The sequence below is a fragment of the Ursus arctos genome, unplaced genomic scaffold (assembly GCF_023065955.2).
Source record: "Ursus arctos isolate Adak ecotype North America unplaced genomic scaffold, UrsArc2.0 scaffold_21, whole genome shotgun sequence".
Classification (NCBI taxonomy): Eukaryota; Metazoa; Chordata; class Mammalia; order Carnivora; family Ursidae; genus Ursus; species Ursus arctos.
In genome coordinates this window covers 31,116,344-31,144,023 of record NW_026622886.1, presented here as the reverse complement: position 1 = coordinate 31,144,023, position 27,680 = coordinate 31,116,344, and the positions used below count along the sequence as shown (strand labels likewise).

The following is a 27,680-nucleotide window of genomic DNA, read 5'->3' as shown; positions in this document are numbered from 1 at the left end:
TACCTCCTAAATAGTTCAGCATGTATATCATTAAGGAGAGTTCAATATTTGTTCACTTTTCTTTTGATACAAAATTTACATACTATGAAATGCAGGGATCTTAAATGTACACTTGCTGTGTTTTAACCAATGCATACACCTGTGAAACCGAAACCTCTATCAACATTTAGAACACATCATCAATACAGAAACTTCTTTCATGTCCCTTTCTAGTCAAACTGCTCCTCCAGTCCCCTGAAGCAATGATTATTCTGGCTTTTTTCCCCACTATAAACAAGCTATTGCCCTTCTTATTATATCTTAATCTATGTAATATTACTTATGTATGTACTTGGCTTGGCTCTGTTAGACTATAAACTTCCTGGGGTTATAAATTGTGTTAGCCCTCTTTTTTCCCCTACAAGTTTATAGCAGAGTGCTTTGCACATGTTGGAACAAGTATCAGTTTAACTGAACTGCTTAATAAAATTTCTTTGTCCTTCCTGTTCTGGATAAGCCATGAAAAACAAACAAACAAACAAACAAACAAACAAACAAACAAACAAACCCAAAAGGCAGATCTGTGAAATGAGGCTACAGAAAATCAAGTGTTGGTACCCTCCGATTTTATCCTAGTCCTCTGCTAAACTATGAAGCAACCTTAAAACCATTTATTATGCGGTTTATCCTACAACAGTGTCACATCTAGACATAAACATATAGAAACATACAGAAATAGAATGCAACCTCCATATAAGCTCCACAAGTGAAGGGATTTTTGTCTGCTTTGTTCACCGATGTGTCCTAGTGCCTAGAATAGTGCCAACCACATAACAGGAACACAAATATTTAAGGAAAATATTTATGTTGAATATGCACAACATACATGTTTAATAAATGTGCCTTTTAAATTAATAGCAGTGAACTTACATAATGAACAAAGCTTCTTACAGCTATAGTTGTAACCATAATACCCATGAACTTATCCTTCCAGATATAGATTTAGGTTTCTATCCGGGATTTTAGAATATTTCCAAAATTTAAAGTTTATCCTCACACAATCTGAAATGGTTATTTTCTTTAACTTAAGTATCTGACTCCAGGAAGCATACATACTGAATTTTAAGAGAAGGCGGCGGCTCCTGAATAGTCACTGGAAATGTACCAAATCAAGCTGACAATTAATGAGATGTCCTGTACCATACTACAGAAGGATTGCCCACTTATTAAAAATCTTAATGTAACTACTCACCTGTGTATCTATACATCAAATAAATTAGAGAGAGAGATTTCCAAACACTCACTTCTACTCAAAACTTAAGATGAAGTCTTGAAATGGGTCATTGTGAAAAGAATTCTTCAGACCATTAAACATTTCCTCCATGTCTAGCAATCAGTATCCCAGGTACTGTGCTAGGTGCTAGGGCTACAAGGACAAAATTAAGGGACTTTATATTTTAGTGCAAGAGACAGTGAAGTAAATAAATAATTACAGAACTGCTACAGAAAAAAGCAAAATTTCAAGGACAATACCCAAGAGTGCTCTGTATCAGGAAAAAGTTAGGTTAAGCTTCTTGGCAGAAGTGACTGCTTGAGATATTTAATCGCATGAGCTAGAAAAATAGGGGTTATCCCTGAAGGAAAAACTCAGTAGCAGTCTTGCTCAAGAGCCAGTTTTCTCTAGAGCAACTGATCCTCTTCAGGAGGGTTCCCATAGTTACTGAGGGACAACTGAAGAACATTTGGGTTCTTGATATGACAGGTGAAGGGCATTTCATTTGTTTTCAGTTCTTGGTGATTATAAACAAAGCCACTATAAAAATCTGTATTCAGGTTTTTATGTAACCATATGTTTTCACGTCTCTTGAGACAAAAAAGTAAACTTGCTTTAATTTGCTCCTCACTTCTTGGGAGTCATTACTAAAAAAAGAAAATTATATATATATATAGGACAACTGCATAGCTTCCTAAAAGATAACTATTACCATGCAGTGATAATAAGAGTTATTTACTATCTGAATCTGCCGAAAAAAGAGAGTAAGAAAAAGGAGCAAAATAAAAATTAAACTAAGATCTAGAGAAGCTACTCAATTCTTAAATTCAATCATTCAACAACTATTTACTGAGAATTCAGTATGAACCAGGCACTGTGATATGTTATAAATGTTTGGGCTTCAATGGCAGACAAATAAACAAATAAATGCATAATCACACCCTAAGAGAAGAAGTATGAAAGAACAAGGTGCTAATAGTGAAAGACAGGTTTGAAAAGAATAAGTCAGTCAGTGAAGGTTTCCATCAGGAAGTCACAAAGCTTAATGAATAGGAGTTAGCCAAGGAATGGAGAGACTGTTACAGGCACAGGGAAAACATTAATGGGATGGAGGCATGAAAAAGCTTAGTGTGTATATCTGAGGGTCTGAAGGAAGTGTAGCTAGAATACAGACGAACAAGAGGAAGAGACTACAAAAGTCAACAGATCTTGAGAGATCTTGGGATTTCTTCCCTACCAAGTTTGTTCAGCTTGGATCAACTACTTTATACACCTGACAATTACTGAAAATTAAGAAAGATGTAGAAATTCAAAGCAGATCAATCTCAAGTGTACTAAGTGTTCTCTAACAAAGAACATAATTTCCTCTGACTTCAACTGTTAACTGATAGTATCATTACTAACGTTTAAGGTTAAAATTTGACATTTCCTCTTAAGCCCTTTTATTGCATTTTATACATCATTTTTATACATTTGGTATTTCCTCTAATACAATAAACTGATCACTTTTTAAAGCAAATACTAGATTTTTGAAATCTTTGATTCTCAAATTGGAAAAAAAACCCAGGATGATTCTTATTTTAAAATTATAAAATTCAGTTCAGCAAGCATTTATTTGCCTGACACTCAAAAGATGGTTTTACAAAGACATAAAAAACAAATGTTGAATTTTCAAAGTAACTTTTTTTTGAAAGTCTTGCTTCCACACTGTTTAACTTATAAAGTTATTTTAAACTGATTCTACCAAAAATACCGATCAAATAGAACCTAAAATTTTTTATTATTCTAAATGCCACAATCTGGATCTTGATAAATTAAGCCCAAATATCATGCATATATTGTATCTTTTATCTATTTTGTTCATTATAATTAATTCTTTGAGAAAATTGAGGTAAATATAAATACAATCATCAATTCACAGCTCTTCAAAAGAATGTAAAACCACACTATAAACTGTTACTAAGTCATTTTCCCCTCTACTCAATAACTCTACCTCTCCTCCCATGCAACATTAGATTTTTTGGCCTAAAAATCTGCTTGTGTTTATCATCCACAAACAGGGAAGTAATTACTTTTATGTAAAAGTTCTTCCTGTTTCTTCCCGATTCTCCTGGACAACAATAAAATACCATTTCTATGTAGTAATTAAGTAGAAAGAATGTTCCTGAATGACTAAAGTCATTCAGATACATTCACTCTGTATCCCTAAATAGATTAAAAACTCAAAGGCAGATCCGTCCCATTTATGCCCCAATATCTAACCAAGGTCTGAAACTGAGTAGTTACTGAAATAATTAGCTCTCTTTTCATCCCAGAAACCCTGCTGCAGAATATTATTCAGAATATTATTCTTCCTTAACAGACTGAAGGGGAAAGGCCTCAGACAGATGAAGTAGCTCATTCCAGGGGCAGAAGTTCTTCCCTCTACATTTTACTATCTCTTAAACACCTACACCACTCTATAACATTTTATTAACAAGGAATTGGCTGTTTAATAAACTTGAATATCTGCAGTATCACTTGCTCTATATTCAACTTTTTGAAAGGCAACAGCTCTAGATACTTAGAGGTGCCAAACAAAAGTTATGTGGTATAGAGATAAAGCAGAAAGCAAAGTGAGAGAAGAACTACTGTTTGATTCTTCAAGACACACTGAAGCATCTTCACTTTGCTTGAAGTGAATACCAAGATCAAACAAAAGTTCAAATACAAATACAAAAACATTTCTAAAAACCTAAAATAGCAAAATTCGTGTTTGAAAATCCACTTTAACACGTTATACTGTAATTCAATTCACAGATGGCTTGGCTAATCTTTCTTCCAGCTGCCATGTTCCTAAAATAATCTTTCTTTACTAATTCTATTCATGTTTTACCATAGCTATTATCTTTCTGCTCAGTATACTTAAAAAGCCTTCAAACAACTTTTTATAGGCTCTTATGCAAAATTCTGTATAAACATTCTGACAGAATAAAATTGAAAAGCCCACTAATTTAAAGACAGCACCCCTAGAGCTTGATAACACACAATAATGGTAACAATAATTGAGAACCAGAGCCATATAAAAAAAAGTTTCACAAATATTTTATCCTAGTATCTTTTTTCTTTCTCTATTTTTCCCCCTGAAGGAGTGACATACAGTACCTGTGTTTAGATCTAAATCTTCTTCCCTGACTTCCTGGCAATCGTTTTCTAAGCTTACATCATCCACATTTTATAAAAAAGGAAACAAGCTCAGAGGAGTTATATAAGAACAGAGAACTAATTAATGGCACAGGAAAGAGTTAAACCTAAGACAGAACCAGTGTTCTTTTATAGCTACCATCCCTCTCCTTGCAGTGTTAAACTTGACTCATTATTTGTTATCTGCTATATGTTTATGTAGGTTTTTGTTTCATTCATTTTTTTTTTTGAGGGGGGAAGGGGTAAAAGGAGAGAGATCTTAAGCAGGCTCCACGCCCAGTGTGGAGCCTGACACAGGGCTCAATCTCACAACCCTGAGATCATGACCTGAGCCAAAAGCCAGAGTTGGATGCTTAACTGACAGGTAGCCACACAGGCATCCCGTATGTATGTATTTTTACTAATGATTCTGAATCAAGCATTTTCTATAGAAGAAACCACTAAAATAAATTGTGAAACAGATTTCATTTACACATATTTTTAAAAATTTACATAATCTACCATAATATATTTAAATTCTAAGAATTATCCACACCATTACATTCAACTGAAAGGGGCTGATGATATGTATACCGAACAAGTGAGGCTCCAGTAAACAGACTCCTATTTCAAGTGGGCAATAAGGCTGGTACAACCCTTTGAGAGCAATTTGGTAATGTATATAATAAGTACTTCCAAATATTCCTTCATTTTGATCCAGAAGATTCAGTCCTGAGAAGCTATGCTAAAAAAACTATCCTACTTACAGAGAAAAAAATTCTTATACATTAAAATGCACATCAAAATATAAGTGCCAGAGCAAGCACACAATAAATATTTGCTGGCTGAATGAATAAATGAAAGAATGAATGACCTATGAATAATGAAAACCTAGAAATGGAACTGGAATGGTTAAGAAAATTATAAACATCAAATGAATATTATTCAATAGCAAAATTTAAGAAAAATTAACTATACAGTAAGTGGGATAAAAAAAAGTATCTATAGGGGTACTCGGGTGGCTCAGTCGGTTAAGCACCAAACTCTTGATTTCAGTGCAGGTCATGATCTCATGGTTATGAGATCCAGTCCTGCACTGGGCTCCATGCTGGGCTTGGAACCTGCTTAGAATTCCCTCTCTCTCTCTCTGCCCTTCCCCCTCACACACTCTCTCTCTCTAAAAAAAGTATCTATAGTACAATCACAAATATAAAAAAATACACACAACAGAGACACACACCTATGCAAGGTAGAGTTCTCTTCTTTCTCCATCTCTCTCCTCCTTTCCCTCTCTTATTTTTCAAGTTTTCTTTAAGGCAGATACATAACTATTAAAAAAAAAAGCTAAAAACCTTGAACATTTAGCAAATACCAGTAGAAAAAAATCAGCTTGCTTTTCATTGCTTATTTTATATAAAACTAATACTTCATAAATTACCTGTTTCTTTTTAATCGGTGCATAATTAAGTTCTAAAATGTATTCCATTAATATGTAAATATAAGTTATAATTCTCTGGTTCCTCTCACTCAGTGGTCTCTCAGGTGTATTAGTATGAGAGAGAGGCAGATCAGCAGAGTGTCACTGCCATCTAGAAGAGAGCCCTTGTGAAAAAGATTAAAAAGAAAATTAAAATGTTTTTTGATAAACCTTCTAATTATTCAAGGAGGTTATTAAGACAAGTCCTAATCCTTTCCTTAGTTCTACTGGAACTCCTCTGCCCATATTTTTAATGTACAATAAACATACTTTGGCTTTCAAAGACAACTAAGAACATAAAACTCAACTCTAGAATTAACTTTAACTTGAGTGCCCAAAGAAAACATAGCTTTTACTAGGCAAAAAGAACATCAAGGTAAAAAGAAAAAGAAAAAAAAGTTAAAAAAAAATAAAGCAAAATACATGAAGTGTAGGGTATTTCATTGGGAAGGGATGAAAACAAACTGGTAAGCAGAGCAAGTGCCTTCAAAGGAAGATGAAAGTTCATTCTACTACTGTTTATTTTTCACTTAATGGTGACTTAAACTAAATACATAAAAATAAATCTATTTTCTTTAAAAATTGGAAGACTGTTGGGGCACCTGGGTAGCTCAGTCGGTTAAGCATCTGACTCTTGATTTCAGTCAGTCAGGTCATGATCTCAGGGTCATAAGATCGAGCCCCACAAGAGGCTCCTAGATCCACACAGTCTGCTAGAGATTCTCTCCTCTCTCTGCTCTTCTCTCTCTCTCTGCCCCTCTCCCCTGCTCATGAGCATGCTCTCTAGAATAAATTAACTAACTAAATATATATATAAATAAAATCTTTTTTAAAAAAGTGGAAGACTGCTACACTTATGGTGTATAAGTCAAGAAGGATTCATAATATTTTAAATGGAGTATTCTCCACTATTATTAGCCTAAGGAGCAATCAGTAAATTTCTGAAAGAACAGAAAATTTCTTCATTTAAATGATCTCTGCGACTGGAAATGTTTAGGAGACTAACTCATAATTCATTTCTTCTATATAAAGATTTCTTTAATCAATGTTAAATTTTATAGAACCTTACAGAGTAATTAAAGAGTAGAATCTTTCCTGAAAAGTCACTTTTATTTGAAACAGAGTGATGATCCAAAGCATTGTATTTAATTACTCAGATCTTCAAAGAGGTTACTGATAATTACCATACCCAAACTAGGCTCTAGTTTTACTTTTATTCCAAAATAGGAAGAGAGCAATTAATAGAAAAAAACAACAAACAAAAAAGGAGATGCCTTTGAATTTTTTGCTGAAACTAGGAACTGCTTTTCTTGTAGTCTTTTTGTTTTTTATCTGTCATCCACAGTCCTGTAAAATGTAGAAGTTCTAAACTTGGAATCAGATTAGCCAATAAAAACAAACAAGCTTTTAGTAATGGAAAAAATGACTTAATACAAGAGTAAGAAGCTCGCAGAAAAGCAGGTATATGATCCCATATATATAAATTAGGATCCAAGAGGATCCTAAATTCCTTTTCCAATATCACTTACAATCATAAACAGTGAGCCTTGGAATGGTAGAGCATGTTCACTGGCAAGAGCTAAACCCTGATTTCTCTGGCTGTATCTAGAAAGTTTCTTGGAACACACCATGATACAGATTCAGGAATTAACTGACCTACTGGGTCTGTTCTGGTCTATCTTTTGTCCTATATTTAGCTTTAGGGAGTCCTGAGGATATCATATGGATGGAATCTGGAGATTCAAGTAGTACAGGGGCACTATAACATAGTATTTAATAGTGTTGAGTCAAGCTGCCCAGGTTCAACTCCCAGCTCTGAAATTTATCTTGTGACCTTGTAGTTAAAACTGTTACTTTGTTTTCTTCCCTGGTATAATGGAATAGTAAGACTAAAAATATTTATCTCATATAATTGTTGTGACAAAATATAACTGCCTAAACTGTCTGTTATTTAAACACTATTATGTGTTAATTTACTGTTTATTATTCTAATGAAATTGGTCCTTCTGAATATGCAGAGAGATTAATTCCCACACTTGTTATAAGAATCTGTTATAAACTAAAAGTTCTATATCCTAACTATTATGTCTCTTTATGTCACATTGTTTTCAAAATAAAAAGGGGAAGAATTATTTTGTAACTGAAAACAAGTATTAATAGTTGGGGGGGTAAAAAAGAGAAGAATTTATCGGGTAAGAAAAGGGTTTATGTGAGTTAGTCTAAAAGACCCAAGGGAAACAGAATGGGATGGGGTAACCAGGACATCTAATTAAAATGAACCTTAAAAGTATATCTCCATGAATAACTTTGTTCTTAAAAATTTTTTTCTGATCTTGTAAGAGCTACATAAAACTAAAATGCTTTAGTTTATTCTACAAAGAATTTCACTTCTAAAAAAATTAGAATTAATGCATTAATTATTAATTATTTTAGGTCTCCTTCATCTCCTCAAAATACATTACAATTAGAATTATAATTAAGAGTAGGTATACTTGTTCAGGAGAACCCAGCCCCACCAGCCACTGTTGATGACCTAAGATGACACATGAATAATCTAAGGTGGATTGACTGGTCCCTTTCCTGGGAATTTGGGATTAGAACTCAGATCAAGATATCAAGATTTAGATAAAGATCTCTCTCTAGATATCTAGACCAGAATATAAACTCTGAAATTATTGTGTCCTTATATTTTACCTTTTGAACCAGGAAAACAAGAAATCTAGTTTACTGTACAAAAGAATAAAGTAGATTTGTCAGAAACAATGAAGAAAAATTTAGATAGAGTACTTCCTGGGTTGCACAGAGTTGCTGGTTCTAATTCATTCCAGAAGCCCAGATTCTATGAGATATCTCCATAATCTTACAGTGATTACTATACTTTATTTAGGCTAGTTTTTTTTTTTTCCCCACAATTTTCTTTATTTATTTGACAGAGAGACAGCCAGCAAGAGAGGGAACAAAGGCAGGGGGAGTGGGAGAGGAAGAAGCAGGCTCCCAGGGGAGGAGCCTGATGCAGGGCTCGATCCCAGAACGCCGGGATCACGCCCTGAGCCAAAGGCAGACGCTTAACGACTGAGCCAACCCGGCGCCCCTATTTAGGCTAGTTCTGATGAGCTTTTCTTACTTAAAGAATTCTAACTAATATGTGCAAGAGGTCCTTCTACCATTTTCCTACTAGTGGTTAAGTAGGTATGTGCTTTTGAAAATTAGCTCCCTTCTTTTTTCAAGAGGTTCAAAAGAAAATAGCTGACCTGATGGTTTAGGGGGCAGGTGTCTTAGGGCATATGAAGAACTGCAAGTATGTGTGTGTAATTATGTATAAATTTGTTAACAATTCCAGAAAATGGATTGGAATATAGGTTTGTTTTTCTCTGAAGAACTTTGTTATACAAAGCCATGCTCCTGGGGGGTAATCAAAAGAAGGCTGTAGCTGGTAATACCTGCTGAAACAGGAGGCAAATCTCAAACTATAGAACTAGATACCATTCTACAGATGTGACCTCACAGTACAAAGGAACAGATTTTTTTTTTAAATCTAGGCTAAACACTAGTTTAGCTTTACAATGATTTAGTATATTTTAAAATTATTATACTGTTATCAGACACGAAGCTTGCTGTTAACCTTTTAGTAGCCTTTTTTCATGTTTGTCAAAGGTGATCTTTACCAACCTCTCTACATCACTATACCAATACAGATATTTTACATTCATACCCAGTATCTCTTCATCTTATTGTTTAAAACCAACTATTTTATGCTTTTTTTTTTTTTTAAGTTCTCAGCTCCTATAGTTTTATCTACTAAAATGTTAAATAGGACAGGGTCAAAATTAAGAACACAAGGACCACTAATTTAGTCCTCCCTCTTGGTTGCCACTGAGTGATTGATTAACAGTAAACTGACGTGCATATGATGGTTCATCCAGCGGTTAATCCATCTAATCCTGCTAATACTCATGCCCCATTTTTGTCACATTAACCACAACGATCTAACAAGAGCCTGTCCAAGTGGTTTACTAAAAAAAATCAAGCTATACTCGGTTTGTAACATTTCCCTCATTCAAATTTACTAACCTTGACAAAAAAGGAAGTTAAAGATAGATCACCATAAGTTAGTTTTCAGAAAACTCAATCTGGCATGTAGTGATCAACACAATCTCTTCTAAAACAATCTGTTTAACAATGGATATCACAATTTTGCCTGAGTAGAAGACCATTTTAAACATGTAAAAACATGTAACTTAAAGGCCATGCCATCAGTTACTTCCTCCTATTTTTGCTCCAGTTTACACCTCCTAAAAAGACCTCTTTTTGTACAGCATAGGGGATGTAGTCAATGATATAATAACGTATAATGACAGATGATAACCGCACTTATTGTGGTGAGCATTGTGGAATATATACAATTGTCAAATCACTATGTTGTATACCTGAAACCAATGTAACACTGTATGTCAACTACGTTTCAATAACAACAACGAAATTTTAAGGCCTCTTTTTTTCCACTGTCTTTTTTTTTTTAAATGTATTTATTTGTCAGAGAGAGAGAGAGCCCAATCAAGGGGAGCAACAGGCAGAGCAGGCAGAGAGAGAAGCAGGCTCCCTGCTGAGCAAGGAGCCCGATGTGGCAGGACTTGATCCCAGAACCCTAGGACCAGGACCTTAACCAACTGAACCACCCAGGCATCCCCTCTTTCAGTCTTGAAAAATATTTTCACAAAATTCATGTAACTCTGGGCTTCAGCATTCTTGATTCTACTCTTAGAGATTTGGAGCCATTTTCCAATTCATTCTTAAAACATACTTATCATTAAATGCTTTTATTCTTCATATAAAACAAGGCAAAAGAGTTCACTGAATACAAATTGCTTTTCTAGATCTTTTCTCTACATTTCTCCCACTAGAATTACTTAAAATTCTGAAATCCAAATTTTATCTTTTAAAATCCCTTTATTCCTCAAAGACTAGCTGCCTTTCCGGGAATTATGCTTATCTTTTCTCTGAATTTTCTGTAGTCCACTTGCCAAAAGCTTCAAAATATATTTAACCCCTTGATTAATTTTCTTACTTGTTTTTAAAACTCTCCCAAGGTATCCATCACATTGCCAATCAGTCTTTCCTTTTTAAATAAAAAGGTTAAGAAAAAAGGCAGGCATAAGTGCAGAAATAAATACTTAACTATCAATACCAGCTTCCTTGAGAGGCTAAAGACTAGCAAAAATATCCATAAATTATATCAGTATCTCTCTATTTTTTTTTTTAAAGATTTTATTTATTTGACAGAGAGAGAGACAGCCAGCGAGAGAGGGAACACAAGGAGGGGGAGTGGGAGAGGAAGAAGCAGGCTCTCAGCAGAGGAGCTTGATGGGGGGCTTGATCCCAGAACACCAGGATCACGCCCTGAGCCGAAGGCAGACGCTTAACGACTGAGCCACCCAGGAGCCCCAGTATCTCTATATTTAATCCTTAATACATTACTGGAAGTAGTCATTTAAGCATTCTTTTCCAATTCATATTCATCTTCATCATTTTTTCTCGTTTTAAAAGATTAAAAAATGACATCATCAGAAATCTGCTATATTTCCCTCCCAGAGATAACCACTGTTAACAGTTGGGGTAAGTTCCCCAGATTTTTTTCTACACAACTTGTTCCCCCAAAATGGAATCATACCATACATACTGTCTAGAAACTAACTTTTTGATACTTAAATATTTTTTGAAAGAGAACAATTTATGTACTATCAATCCATTTTACACACAAACACACATACCTCTTCCTACCAACGCCTATCACAGATTAGCTTTAAATGCCAAGGGTGGGTTGAAAAGGGAAAAGGAAATTAACACCATGTTAATTTTCCATTAAAATTTAAAATATAATAACCATTTCCTATTTTGTCTAAGCTGAAACAAGCCAAAAGATGCTTCCTCAAGGTCAAAATAACCCACACAACCTTTATGTAAACTGCTACTTTTCTCATTAAATGTGCAACTTAAAAAAATATTAAAATGTAAAAAAGTCACAAATACTCAAAGCAACTCTATATATAATTTTGAGCAAAAAAAAAAAAAAACACACCCTTTAAAATATGTTAGGTAAAAGAATCAGGGAAATCATCAGGGAAATGCAAATTAAAACCACAATGAGACACCACCTCACACTTATCAGAATGGCTAAAATAAAAAAGACAAGAAATAACAAATGTTGGCAAGGATATGGAGAAAAAGGACCCCTCGTGCATTATTGGTGGGAATGCATATTGATGCAGCCACTGTGGGCTGTAAACAGTATGGGGGTCCCTCAAAAAATCAAAAATAGAATTACCATATGATCCAGTAAATTCCACTACTGGATATTTACCCAAAGAAAACAAAAACACAAATTTAAAAAGATATATGCACTCCTATGTTTACTGCAGCATTATTTATAATAAACAAGATATGGATGCAACCCAATGGCCCACTGACAGATGAATGGATTAAGAAGATGTGGTGTACACACACACACACACACACACACACACACGAGTATTACTCATCCGTTAAAAAAAAAGAACATCTTGACATCTGTAGCAACATGGTGGACCTAAATGGTAGAATGCTAAGTGAAATCAGTCAGAGAAAGACAAAACACCATGATTTCACTCATATGTGGAATTTAAGAAACAAATGAACAAAGAAAAAAAGATTTAAAAAATCAGGCTCTTAAATAGAGAATAAATTGGTAGTTGCCAGAGGGGATGTGGGTGGGGAGAAGTTCGAAATAGATAAAAAGAATTAAGAGTATATTTATCTTGATGAGCACTGAGAAATGTACAGAATTGTTGAATCATTATATTGTACACCTGAAACTAATATATCACTGTATGTTAATTATACTTGAATTAAAAAATGTATTAGACAAAAGAAAAACATATCAGGTTGTAAATTTCTTATTTATAACTAATATTTTATCTTTACTTCCCCTGAAAACACAACTTAGTAAATTTAGAAACTGAGGAAAGTTAGAGATTGTTGAATGAATGGTTTAAGTGCACCACTCTGAGCGAAAATTCACCATGCTCTGAAAAAAATGTACTCACATCTCTCATTTTAATCTATGACCTTATTTTCACAGTGCATTATTTTAGGCAGTAGAAGACTTTTAGATTGTTACTACTACTACGACTTTATTCCTAATAGCTTTGTGCTCCATCCCCCAAAACCTCTAAAAACACACACTCTGTTCTCCCCCACAATATCATAAAAGTAAATTTGGCTTTACTTCTAAGTTCTTAATGAACTCTTCTGAACCTGAAAGGCACAGAAAAACAAACACAAAATTTTGCATTTATTTTTAAATAGTTCACCAAAATCTTTAAAAAAAAAAATCTAACCATGAAACCTTATCCTCTGGTTTTTCTATAACCCTTATAAATTATTTTCTATTAGGTATTCACACTTCAGAAAACCATGGAAATCTAAGAAAAAAGGCTAAGTCCAAGACTAAAAAAAAAAAAAAAAAAAAAAAAAAAAAACACCTCCAAACAAGATTTTGATTTATTATTTATAGTTAGGCCACCCTTCCTCCATGCTGGCTCAAGAACTTGTATATCCGTTAGCATACATTTTGTACTTTATTATAATTTCTTTTTATTGCCAGTCTCCCCCCCAATTTTTACAATTCAAATATACTCTGCTTCTGACCTATACAGTAAGCACACAGTAAGTATTTACTGAATGAATATATGCATATGGGAAGGTGAAAAGCACCTTCACTCCACTCCAAACCAGAAGCCAAGGGCATGCACATCTTTGACTCCTATTTCCTCCTATTCCCTCCAGGTCAATCCACTTCCAGTTCATACTAATTCTATTTCCTAAATATGTCTTGAGTCCATCTACTATTTTCCAACTCTACTGCCATCGAGCAGTCACCTCTTAGACTACTCAATTTCCTAAACTAGTCTCCCTGCCTCCAATCTTGTTCTCTTTTCAGTGCATTCTCCACATTGTAGCCTAAGTGATTTTTCCTAAAGAGAAAATTTGTCTCATTTAACCTAAGATCCTTCCACACTGCTGTTCACCTCCAGCTCTTTGAACATACTATTCCCTCTCTCTGAAATAGTTTTCTACATCCTTCTGTCCCTCGCAACGCTGGCTTTTACTCATCACTCTGCAGTTGAAACATCACCTTTTCCCAAGAAGCCTTCCTCCTCCCCAATTCTAGGTGAGATGTGCCTTCACAAACTTCCACAGAACTCTGTACTACTACCATTACGTATCATTACACATAACTGACATAAATGTATAATCACTTGTATATTTGTCTACATACCTCAGTATACTGCAAGCCGTGTTAGGGTAGGGACAACGTTTGGCCATCCTTTGCCATCATAACTACAGTGATGAACACTAAGCTTAGGCTGGAGTTGGGAGTACTAGGAAAAGGTAATTACAGCCTTTGCCAGTGCCTCAATTCTTAGTGGTGAACACAAATAAATAGAGAATTTCATTTTTAGAAAGATATTAATAGCTTACTGAGATATAATTCACACATCATACAATAACCCATTTCAAGTGTAGAACTGAAAGAGTTTTAGTATATTCAGAGTTGTGTAATCATCACCACAATCAATTTTAGAACATTTTTTATCATCCTAAAAAGAAACGGGATACCCATTAGCAGTCACTCCCTATTTCCCCTCAATACCTCTAGCCTTTGGCAAGCATTTATCTTCTCTCTATATATATTGCCTACTCTAAACATTTCATATAAATGGAATCATCCAAAATGTGGCCTTTTGTGACTGGCTACCTTTACTTAAGCATAATGTCATTAAGATTCATCTATATTTTATCAAGTACTTAGTTTCTTTTTATTGCCAAATACTCTTCCACTGATTCCAGGAACATAATATAGGATATTTTATTTATCCATTCAACTGATAGACATTTGTGTTGCTCCCACTTTTTGGCTTTTATGAATAATGCTGCTATAAACATTAATGTACAAATTTTGTGTGGACATCTGTTTTCAATTCTCTTGGATATATACCAAGGAGTATAACTGTTAGGTTATATGGTAACTCTATGTCTAAGCTTTTGAGGAACTGCCAGACTGTTTTGAAAGTGGCTGCATCATTTCATATTACCACCAGCAGTGTAGAGGGCTCTAATTTCTCCAAACCCTAGTTAATACTTGTTATCATCTGTTATTTTTATTAGAGCCATTCTAGTGGATGTGAAGCATGGTTTTAATTCGCATTTCCCCGATGGCTAAGTAATTTCATTCTGTAAACTCTATGAGGGTAGTGTTCGTATCTGTTTTGCTTAAAAATAAAATCCCCCCAGCATTCAATAGCATATGGTACAGAAGAGGCCTCTGATTCTGTTAAGTAAATACATAAAAGCTAGTATGTATTTGGGAGCATTTCTCCTTCAGGTGTGCATGTAATGGGAGATATTAACTGTATGTAGAAAGTAAAGAAGAAAACAGAAAATGGCGCTGAGATTTTAGTTTAGTAAATCGAAAACTGATGATGTCAAAAATAAGATATGGATTACACTAAAAAGGAGAACAAATCATATAAAGAGAAAAACTGAAACTATAGGAATGCATGATATGGGAAAAAACAGAGACATATGAGAATCTTGGAATATTCTTCTTTAAGAAAGAAAGAAATTAAAAAGGTACACTGAATAGGGGCATTCAAAAAACAAGCAAGAAGGGAATAGGATCACGAAAGGCTGAAGACATCTGTTGTTACCGGAACTTATAAACATAACTTTCTCAGGGTTGTCCTTCCTGATATTCTAGGTTAAGTCCTCCAAATAAAAACTTTCATCTCGCCCTGTATTTCCATTCTAACACTTACTAAAATGTCATCATTTGTTCACAATACCACCCCTCTAGATTATACACTACATTCAGGCAGGGAACATTGTTTTTTTAGAGATTTGTACAATGCCGGGCATATGGTAAATAATGATTAATGTATTTGTTGTATGAATTAGTTAATCACTAATTTAAACGAGTAACATCATCATTTATCTGTAAAACACAAATAATGTTTAACATTTTAAATAACTTATACACAAATTTTATTAACATACATGGAGTAGTAAAGTAATAAAACAGATTTTCCTATGGATGACTTAGAGAAGAAAGAGGACATTATCACATTATAAATGTAACAGATGTATGTCAGCCAGAGTATTTTCAAGGTTAGTCTTCTATGTTAGATACACTAGAGAATTTACTGAAAGTGTCTTTTTCATACACAAGCATTAAACAGCATATTATTTTGAGCAAAACATAAAATTTTAGGTGAAACTTCTTAAAAAACAATCCTAACAATACATGAGTAAGCAAAGATACAATATCCACCATATCATGAAAAGTTGGAAATATACACTAAATATTCATCACAGACAACTGGGAAAATAAATTTTGGAATGTACCGTACACACATGTAAACACACATGCACACACACACACACAGTGGAATACTATGTAGCCATTAAAAAGGAAGTTGTGTATAGGTATTCATTAACAGAAGTATTTTTCAAATGTTTAATTTAGAGGTGCCTGGGTGGCTCAGTTGGTTAAGACAGCCAACTCTTGGTTTGGACTCAGGTCATGATCTCGCCATCATGAGATCCAGCCCTGCAATGGGCTCCATGCTGGGCATGGAACCTGCTTGAGATTTTCTCTCTCCTCTCCCCGACCCCCTCTGCTTGTGTGTGCATGTGCGTGCTCTTTCTTTCTAAAAAAGTTTAATTTAAAAATAAATTTAAAAAACTAGAAAATTAAACAGAACCCCATCTATAGAAAATTATATACCAAATAAAAATGGATAAAGGAGAGTTTACTAAGGTTTTACATGGGCCTACCTCCGGCCTGAAAATCTGAATAGTCTTTTCCTTCCTCCCTTCTTCCCTCCCTCCCTCCCTTCCTTCCTTTCTTTTTTTAAAGTAGGCTCCATATCCAACCTGGAGCCTGAACTCAAGATCCTGAGATCAAAAGTCACATGTTGTATTGACTGAACCAACCAGGCATCCCAGTATTTCTTTCTTTCTTTTTTTTTTTTATGTTTTTCTATGATACTTTAATTACTTAAATAATTATACCTAAATGTTTATTTGGGATAAAATACATACAGAACAATAAACAAACTTGAAAGTAAGCCATGTTCTAAAGTAAAAAGGAGATGGGGAAGACAAAAAAGCAAGAGTAGAAGACACTGAAGGCATAATAATTACTTAAGGCTTTTTCATGTATATCGTAAGTAAAAACGTTGAGATGATCAGAAATTTAAAGACATTTTATTGTAAAAAAATGATGGTTGAAAGAGTTAAGCAGCAACAGACATTTTGTAATGAAAAAAACCTGAATATGAGACAGTTTTTATGCAGATTGTTCCATGTACTTGGAAAGGATATAGAGATTGCTGAACAAGTCACCCGTTCTAAACTTTTAAGAAAAACTGTACAAAGTAACATACTTTTGAGAAAAACAATAGCTCTTAATGAAATACAGTGCCATGATCTGGCAACACTAGCACCAAAATCTTTTGTAGAAAACAAACATCTACAAAAAAACACCACGTTCAAATCACAAGCTAAAACACTGACTTATTTCACGCAAAGTCTAGAACACACAGAGTATGCCAGCTTAACATGAAGAAATTCTGAAGTATACACAAGCCCAATGTAAAAAGAGTTAAATAAAATTCAATATGGCCTCTATATGATTATATTCCAATTAAAAATAAGCATTTTTAAAATATCATCTAATCACTGATATTAACTATGATTACCCATGTTCACCAGACATATCTCTAAATGACTATCAGTTTCAAAATTAAACTCCCCTGAAAGAAAAGGAAAAAAGCAAAACAAAACAAACTTCAATACTGAAGATATTCAAAAGATCATTCTGGAGCAGAAGAGTTCCAGAAATGTTCCAAACAAAAGTATAAATATTGGAATTCATTCATAATCATCTAAAAAAATGTACATATGTTTCCTATAAGGGTAATTGGTATGTGTGTATGTGTGTGTTTTGGAAGTTAATCCAGGAAAATACACTTTTCCACATGGCTAACTTCTAAGAGGGTATCAATTCATATTCTCACAAAATTTGTCTTTTGCACTACGCAAGTATTTAAGAAACTGATACAAACTTTCTATAACCTCACATTTTTGTTAGAGAACATGTTAAACAAAAAAACGTAATTTCAGCTTAATAATCAAGCTAAAGTAACGTTTAAGTGAAGCTCTCCCTGAAGAATATCTCACTCAGTGCACATAAGGCATTTAAACAGATTACTAAAAAGGTGACAGCTGAGGAATGCCTTCATTTCTTTCCATGGTTTCTACCGAATGTCATTTCAGAAATGCCCATACAACACATGACAATGTGGAATGTCTCCACCCATGAAAGAGCATTCGAGTGGAGCAAGCACACTTAGAGCAGTACCACAGAGCTCAAGTTTGTCTTTTTATGGTTAGCCAGCATAACAATGAAAAGATAAACAACCAAAATACTAATAAGGTCAGAAAATACTGGCATACAGCGATCCACAGTGAAAGTGTTATTTAGAAAAAAAAAAAAAAACTGCGATTAAAATCATTTGAAAATATGAATTAGCTTCTAATACCAGTATGCTAAGGACTCCTTTTCTAAACCAACAACAAACAATTTGTTTGAAAAAATTCATTTTCGAAGTACGTAGCATAAATGGAGCAAAATTCTGCTTATATTGGTAACCAAGAATATATTCCATTTAAAAAAAAATCTAAGATCCTGCTAAATTTTGACTATAACAATGGCTACCTTTGCATTTTAAGCATTATAAAAGTAAGTTACTGGTATAAGCACTTTTATTACATTTTTAATGTTTGTTAATTCTGTTGTATTTACCCACACAAACTGTCTTCATTTTGTTTTCTATGATCTCAGCTCTTCACAAGATTGGTCTACACTGTGTTCAATTTTTTTTTTAACCAACAAACTTTCACTGTGCACCTGCTAAAATAAAATTCAAATACCAAAGGGGATTTAAAGAAAAATGAATTAAAATCCCTATTTGAAGGAATCCACTATTTTGTCTGGAGATAAGATATATTAACAATAGCAGGTACTGTGTAGGTGCCAAACTTAAGAGTTTAAACAGTAATTTAGAGAATCACTGTGTGCCCCAGTGGTCATGCAAGTCTACACTTTGTGCTTTGAGCTGTGCTTTAATATAAATAAGCTAGGAAATACATTCCAGAGGAAGATTACATGTACAAAGGCTTATGGAAGTATAAATATGAAACTGGTGGTTCCTAAAATATGAACTGGTGGATTGCTTCCACTGGTTTCCTGAATTTCTTTAGGTAAGTTCTTTTGCTCCATCTTGGGTAATTAGGGGCTAGGCACTTGTACCCTAATGATGTGGCCTGCCATGACCTGAGTGCCATCATATCCTACCAAAATGAGGACACAGGGAATACAATCATGAAATCTGTTCATCCTCAACTACTCTACCTGCATGAAAGACTATCAAGAAAATTTCTGGTCAATACAGCAATAATTTTATAGACTGACATGAATCCCCACTTTCCTTTATTTATTCGGATACTATAGTCTTTTGTTGTCCAAAATATTTTTTCTTTATGAAAATGGTGATGACAGTATATCACGCTGGCAAATAAAAATTAAGCTATCCTCTTTTAGTCAGTGAAATTTAAGCAAACATTTTACATGTCTATGAAATGTAAAATTCTGGGAATCGGTGATTTAATGGACAAGTAAATCACATTTCAAATGGTGCTCTCACTTATTACCAACAAGAAAAAAAAAATCTGTTGCCATTTCCAAGTTAAGATCTAAAACGTAATTGGGCAAAATTCTGCAAAATGATTTAAAAAGTACTTTTATAACTTGGATATTCCTACTAACAAAAGGCTTCCAATTAAAATCAAACATGATTAACATTAAAAGTTTGTTTCACTAATTCATAAATTAATTCAGTTAATTTTATTAGCATTTCATGTAATATCTCAAGTCCTAATTATAAATACCAATAATCACTGTCCAGGAAGTAAACTGCAGATGAAATGGTAGTGACAAACTCAATGTTTGTTTGTTTGTTTTAATACTGATATGAGTTTTCCTATAACTTACCTTTTTTCATTGCAAGTTAAGTGTGTGTGTGTGTATAGATAAATAAAGCATGTACTGTAAACGCATACATAAAAATGCCTAAAGCAATAATATAAATTATTATTAGGATAGAGACGTTTAAAGACTAAGCTCTATGTCCTAAAAAAGGAGTTTTTGTTGCTTTTGTAACTTCTTTTGCAACTTCCCAAAGCACTTGATCAAATACTCTGCACATAATAACCAGTCAAAAACAATCTTGGCAGTTCCTAAAATTTAGGACAGATTCTGAGATTAATTTAGATATAGTACTACTGCATTTCGGTTACCACAGAAAACTCGTAAAGGGGTTGGCTAGCTAAAATAAAAGTAGATGAAGAAAAAATTGTGTGTGTGTGTGTGTGTGTGTAGTGTGTGTTTCATTTGATTCTTGGCTGATTAACTGAAAAACCTCTAACTACTAATCATCAACCATAATGACTAGAAGATTGAAGAATACTTCTTCAGATTTAAAAGAAGAAATCTAGCATGGTGTTAAGTTTGGGCTTTGGAATCTGATAGACCTGCATGTTAGAACTCAGCTCTGTTGTTTATTACCTTGGTAATCTTGAGCAAGAAAGGGATGCCATGAGAATTAAATGAGATATTGGTTGTAAAGGCATGTACCACAGTGTTCCACATATAACAAATCCTCAGCAAATGTTCACCAGTCAATTCTACTTCTCAATACAACACTGATAAGTCATGGCTAATATCCAACCCCAACTTAGAATAAACTCAAAAGGCCTTTTGGAGGTCCTCAACCTTTCAAAGTGGTATACCAAAATGCCAATACTCCATCTTTTCAACATGATTGTGGAACCCCATAAACTTTCAAAAGAAAAGTGGGGTGAAAATGGCAATATTTTTCAGGCAGAAAGGGAATGAAAACCAACTTCAGGAACCCTCAAGAAGTACTATGTTATAGCAATAACAAAACAATTTCCTATACTCCCCATCCCCCATAAAAGTCATCTTCCTAGTCATCTTTAAAAAAATCACCTGAGGCTTTTTTTTTTTAAGATTTTATTTTTAAGTTATCTCTACACCCAACACAGGGCTTGACTCTACAACCCCGAGATCAAGAGTCGCATGGTCCACCAACTGAGCCAGCCAGGCGCTCCTAGACTTTTTTTTTTTTAAAGTACAATTCTTATGTGAACAGTACTTGTAAAACATGATAACAAATTTCTTCCATTTCATCTCCTGCTTCTACCTGGTTATACTAGAAAATGCTCAGTCACAGCTTGCAATCACACTAGCTGAAGTGCATGAAAGATGGTCTTGGTTATGACACTTCAAAGTCAGACCACAAAACTGTTGCCAGGAAGCACAAAGGCAGGAACTGCAGAGAAGACATTATAACAGCAGCAGTGTGGGCACTGGTGCCCTCCCAGTGCACCCCATATATGGCTAGGGTTGTCCATTTATTTGCAGGAAGTGAGGGGCCAGTTTATAGGGGTTAGAAGTTTTGTTTGTTTAGGTAGGGTTTTTTTCCCTTTTAATAGATTTAGGATGGTTTCAATAAAGAGTTTTAAGAGCCATCAGCATAAAGTCTTACAGTCTTTCTAACAAAAAAATTATGTAGAGAGAATAATTTATACCGCACATACTTTTAAACAGATAATACTGTTATTTATAAATGGCTGAATAGATTCTTCTAAGATCTTAACATCCCTCACCCAAAAAAAAAAAAAAAAAAAAACTCCACATTCAGTTTTAAACAGATTTCTCCTATATAGCAATTACACTATTCTCTTAACAAGAGACTCAATATCAACCACTCCAATCTCTCTTCCTTTTGGTTGGAAAACACTTTAAGCAGCCCTATTAGAATACTTTTAAAGAGAGTTACATTTCAGATTACGATTCAGTTGAAAACGGTTTGGCTGAGAAGATTAAGCATTTAAGAAAAGACTGCACAAAAGTACTCCTTTTACTGTCAAGAGGGGAGCCACATATTTTTACAAAGAAGCTTCAAATGGATCACTTAAAGTTGATAAAATTTGTATTTTAAGAGCAAAAGGATTGAATACTAAACTTATCTGCAAGTCTGTCTCTATTGAAAAGTAAAAGGAAAACTTTATCTTAAAATTATAATGGCACAGAACATAGATCTAATTCTACTTTGTATTCCTCTATAGGACCTAGTTCAGACTTTTATAAAGAAGGTGGCAAATTAATTGATGACTCAACTAAATAATTTTCTATCACTTAACCAAGACTTAAACTGGTTTTTTAATAGGAAGGAGGTTAATATTAAGAACTTTTTAAAAGCTCAAGATATTTGAAAAAATCTACACAGAAGATACACAACAAAGATTTTCATTTGTTTTATAAACACCTAAGTTCTAGTATGTGTAAGAACAATAAGTACTGGATGTGAAGGCTTTAAAATTTATCTCACAATATACAAATAAGTATAAAACTTTGTACTTATAATACAAGGTAAATGATACAAGTCAATAAATCTTTAGTGAGCCCCTAATATGTGCCAGGCTCTGGAAATACAAACACATGGGAAATTGGGTCCTTACACTCTATCAGGAAAGACAAACTTAAAAACAAACAGTATTCAATAAGAAGTGCTTCAATAGCAGCAGAGAGGCAAAATATAAGGTACAATGAGCACCCCAGAGAAGAGAGTGTTTCTCCAGTGCCATATTATACAAATTCAAAGGACAGAAAGAACCCTACTGACTGGCAATTCCATTGGACTCTGAAGAATAACTAAGATTTGACTGGCAAAGAAGGGAGGGAGGATATTCTAGTGGCAGAAAAAGCATGACCATAGGCGTGGAAATAAAAAGGTAAAGAGTAAAAAATAGAAGAAAACGGAGACACATCAGTTATAAGCTAAATGATGAAACACTTTAAGGAGAGGAGTGACACAAGTGATATTGTCAAAAAATTATTTTGATAGCAATATGAATGCTGGATTGGACCAGAGAAAGAACAGAGGCAGAGAAAGCAATTAACCTATTACTATACTCTAGGGATAAAATAATAAACTAGGTTTATTATTTTCATCAAACTAGGCTGATAGTGAGAGTAGCAAGGAAAAGAACTGATGCAAAGGCAACTGTGAAGGTTGAATGGATGTATGTAGACAAGGGGATGAATAAATAGTAACTGAGATATTTAAAGCTTGATCCAGAGATTAATGACATAAGAATCAGAAGTATCAATGAGAAGAGTAGGCTCCGTGAAGAAAGATTCAAGTTTTATTTCAGGTTGAATTCAAAGAAACTCCTGACATTGATATAAAACTAACAACTGAGTAATACTCAGACTGAAAAATGGATACAGGTAAAGTCTAAGGATATGAAAAGATATATACATATGTATCTAAACTAATGTTAAGTGATAAAAGTAGAATATAAAACTGAACTATGAAAATCCATGTTTGAATAAGAATTCTTTGAAGAAATCACAAAGCTAAATGTAAATGCAGTAATTGCTATTCTATGGCAGAGGTGGTAAACCTCTATTTACTATATTACTACTTAAATATACATTTTTAAATATAAAATCACAACACACTGAATAATATTTCATTTTAAATCAATACATCATCACTAGAAAAATGGAAATGAGGGACTGGAACTCTGCAGAAATATGAGAACTGGAAACCGACTTGGAAGTTACTGGCACAGAGGAAGTAGATAAGATTTTAAGGTAAAATCAAAGGGTAAACTCAACACTGTTGGAAGAAATCTCAGTCCTGCATTTATGAACACCAGTATCAGTAGTAATCAGCAATAAGGCATTCTACAGAAACCTCTATTATTCTCCTAAAATCTTTCTAATGTATACTGAAACATAAATACAGATCACAAGGCAGAAAACTCGACCAGGTACCTATAAAATCAGAACTGATTAATGCCCACCAATAAAAATGAAAATCTACTCTAGACCTCAGTTCCAAAAAACGAGAAGTTTATTTTAGCTTCAATACTGTTCAGTATTGTTTTCTAGCTATGGGAGTCAGGGAGGGAGGCTATTCCAGAGACCAAGACAGGAAATTTGACAAGAACACTGCTTTTTCTCCACTATGGATGACATATTTCTATACAAAAAGAATAGCTGAAAATTAAGTAGCTTTTGTAACTTCTAATGAGAGGGCACATTCAACCAATAAACTTTTAAATATAAGCTGCTTACATTAAAAATGTAAGTAAAATAATAGATTAAGTATATTTATGGGCTGTGAAGTTTCTAAAACTTTTCTCCTGACAATGAAATTTAAGACACTTAATTAAAACCAAAAAGGTAAATGAATATTCCAAAAGACTATCAATAATTAGTCTAGCAAAAACATTTTAGGTATACAATCTTTGAAAAGTTAAATTAAAAAAACACTATTCAAGGGCTATTAAATCAGTGGGTCAATTTCAAGTTTTATAATTTAAGTAAAACAAGCAGCATTCAAGAGATTTCTTAAAAGCTTAAAATTTTCTTGTGATTCTTTTTTACAAAGTTTAATTTATCACCTTCCACTATCTGTTGTCCTGAATTTGCCCAAAGCGAACTCCTTGTTCCGACCGTCACAATGGGAAAAAAGTATAAGAGTTGATAAAAAAGAAATGAGAGTGGAGAAAACATGATAAAAATTTTAGTACTTGATATTTAAAAGACTTTAGCTTCAGTGACTTAAGGAATGTGCAGATAAATTACAAAAAGATATTATGCAAATGATTATGCATAAACTTTGAAACTTCTGCCTAAAAGCTTCTCAGCTAAAACAAAATACCCAATAAATACTGTTACCTATATGTTGCCAAACTTACTACTGAATTCAGTTAATCAGGAAAACACTGATAAGTAGGCTAATTCTTGCAACATGCCCAAATTGAAAGGGAAAAAAACCCTTAAAAAGTCTGTTACACGTATATTATCTTCCTACCTAGACCTATATTACATTAACATAAGCATTAGAAAATTTCCTCTTCCTCCAAGCCAATACAATTGGGTTCCTCCACAAGTGTGATAACTTTAAATTTCTATTTGACAATTTTAATAAAACATATTGATGTAAACTATTATCCAACTGTACCTAAGCATACAGTAACTGTGTCTTTCAGAATCAATTCCATACTCAAACATGTAAATTGCACTTGAAAGATGCTTCATCTTACATAACTACATTATCATTTTTAGTGCCAGAAGCTTCTTTCATTCTCAATACCATGTTTTTAAATCTAGAGTTTGCTATGTTTCAAAATATACCTCAGCCAAATAAAAAGTATGCTATACATTAGAGACTCTAAATTTATGGAAGAGAAAAAGAACTACAGACCGCTCTATATTTTTACTGGATGCCACATTCTGAATTCCAGATTTGTCCTGCAATCTGTCAGTCATTTCAATCCATCCAGTCAACTTTGTAAACAAAGGCTATACGCCAAGTTTGATATGAGAATTCAATTAAATAAAACTTAAAACGGTCATCATTCACCAAACAGGAAGCAGTAAAAGGAAAATGCCACCACACACCTTTAAAAAAGGCAGCAAGCAATATTCATAAAATATAAAGCCTTAAGTTTCAGCCTCTCAAACAAGTTTTTGTTACAGTATTAAATAAAATACAGCTATGACCTTCCGCATATAACCAAGGCAACTTTGCGATAGTTTACAAATCTTTTCATTGTAAGGGGAAGCTATTGCTGTTAGAGCCGTCTTCTAAGTAATTCCAAATTGCCCAGTAAGAAAATGAAGAGAGTCAATGTCTTGTCACCTATTACTATCACTTAAAAATTGCTTTTTATGCAGAACTCTACGTGGTTGTGTTGCTTTTGGCCTGTTAAAGGCAAAGCAACATTATCTCTGGATTGCCAATAGTTTCTCCTTATTTGGCTAACATTGAGAGATCCCAATCAGACTACTATAAAACTTTAACATGCACAAAGCATCCATTTTGAGAAAAGTTTGTGAACAGCTTTCTTTTTTTCCACCCCCAAAAGGAAAATCAGAGGTTGGTAATCGGCTCTGAAAAGCGTGCCCCGTGTTTATTCTTCTCCTTCTAACCCCAGTGCACACCCCAAGACGTGGGGCTCGAGGATCTCTGACACTGCGGCAAACTCTTCTCCGAAAAATACTTCAGTACGTTCGGGTCCGCCGGTGGGCAAGCCCGTCTGAATGCTTCCTTACCTTACCCACCTCCATCCCCTCCCTTTCACCCTGAGCAGATCAGCTAATTACACCCCGTTTCCCCCTCCCCAATGACCAAGAGTAATAAAGGAGAAAACAGGAAATCGTCCGCTCAGGCACTCAGCTTAGGGCTCTTGATTACTATTATTATCATCATCATTTGTAATCAAGTCCTAAAAACTACAGCAAATCCAATGCCCACCTACAAGCCAAAGACGTCCATCTGCTCAAGTGTCCCTAACGCCCCTTGTTGGTCGTTTTCTTTAGCATCCCCCGTCGTCCAAGCGTATCACTGACATCGGGCCCAGGTACAACCCCAATATACCGCACCCCGTCTCGACCCCAAATCCCAGACACAAGTCCACAAACGGCCCTGGGGCCCCAAGCCGATCACACAGTCCCTTTTTCCTCTGCCCCGGAAATCACCCAGTTCCCAACTCCGACATCAACTAGTCTGAAGGGGGCCTCAAGCCAAAAGCCCTCCCTGCAGCATTTCTCTCCCCCCCCCCCCCCGGCGGGAAGCCGCCCCCTCACCCCGCAGTAGGGAGTCTCCCGCCGCCCCCAGCCTCCAGAGGCCGAGAGCAGAGAGAAGGCCCCAGCGGGAGGCCGACGAGAACCCGCAGGGTCAGGGGAGCCGGCGGCAGGGTGCACAGACCTGGTGCAGGGCAGTGAGTCCGTCCACATTGGCGTAATTGATGTCGGCGCCGCGGTGCAGCAGCTTGAGGACCTCGTCCGTGTCGCCGCTGGAGCAAGCAGCCAGGAAGACGGCGCCATCGTCGAACTTCACCTTGGTCTTCTGGCGCTTCACCACGGGAGGCTCGAGGTCCGTCTCGGAGCCGATCCAGCGCTTCAGCTGCTCGTTCCGCTTCTGCTTCGCGTCCGCCATCTTCATCCCCTCTCCTGCCGCCGGGTCTTCTTATCGCGAGGGGGGGGAAGGGGGAGGTGGAGAGGGAAGAGAGGGGAGGCAGGGGGTGTGTGACTGTTTCTATGAATGCGGGCCAGAGGAGGGCTGGGAACCGGGAGGAGACGCTCGAGACTTCCAGTATCCCACAGAGCACTGGGGCGGCGCGCCCGGCCGAGCGGACCTCCCTTCCTACCCCAGAAGCCCTCCCGCCCCCGGCCCGGCCACCCGTCACCGGCGGCCAATCTAACGTAACTTCGCGAGATCCGGACAGGGAGGCGCCCTTCGGGCAGTGCGCATGCGCCCTAGGCCTGTGCCCGCCCCAGGAAGAGCGCTCCCGCGAACTGCGGCGGGGGCGGCCAGGCCACCGGAGGGAAGCGGGTGTGGTCCAGGCCGCCCGGGCTGCGGGGGCTGGGACCAACCTGGAAGGGCGGAGACAGGGAAGGAAGGTTGTCCCGCCTGGCTCCTGGGGTTCCGGAGGCCAGCAGTTGGGCTGTACGGTGGCTCTACCGGGCCGACCTGCCTCCAGGGCTGTCTGAGCTCCGCAGTCGTTCGCTCTGGGCGGAGGATT

General features: G+C 35.5%; 1 protein-coding gene across 11 annotated transcripts in view; it reads right to left on the bottom strand.

Annotated features, from left to right (window-relative positions):
- PPP1R12A (protein phosphatase 1 regulatory subunit 12A) overlaps window positions 1-27,398 on the bottom strand; it is a 139,346-nt gene extending 111,948 nt beyond the window's left edge. For 8 of the 11 annotated variants that reach the window (XM_044384560.3, XM_026499965.4, XM_026499966.4 and 5 more), the window contains exon 1: window positions 26,864-27,357. In XM_044384560.3, coding sequence (XP_044240495.1) covers window positions 26,864-27,100 — 237 coding nt within the window. In that variant the 5' untranslated portion in view covers window positions 27,101-27,357. Of the gene's footprint in view, window positions 1-26,863 lie in introns of all 11 variants that reach the window. The other 3 variants (XM_048217814.2, XM_044384561.3, XM_048217816.2) reach the window with 3 other exon arrangements.
- Window positions 27,399-27,680: the final 282 nt, after the last annotated feature.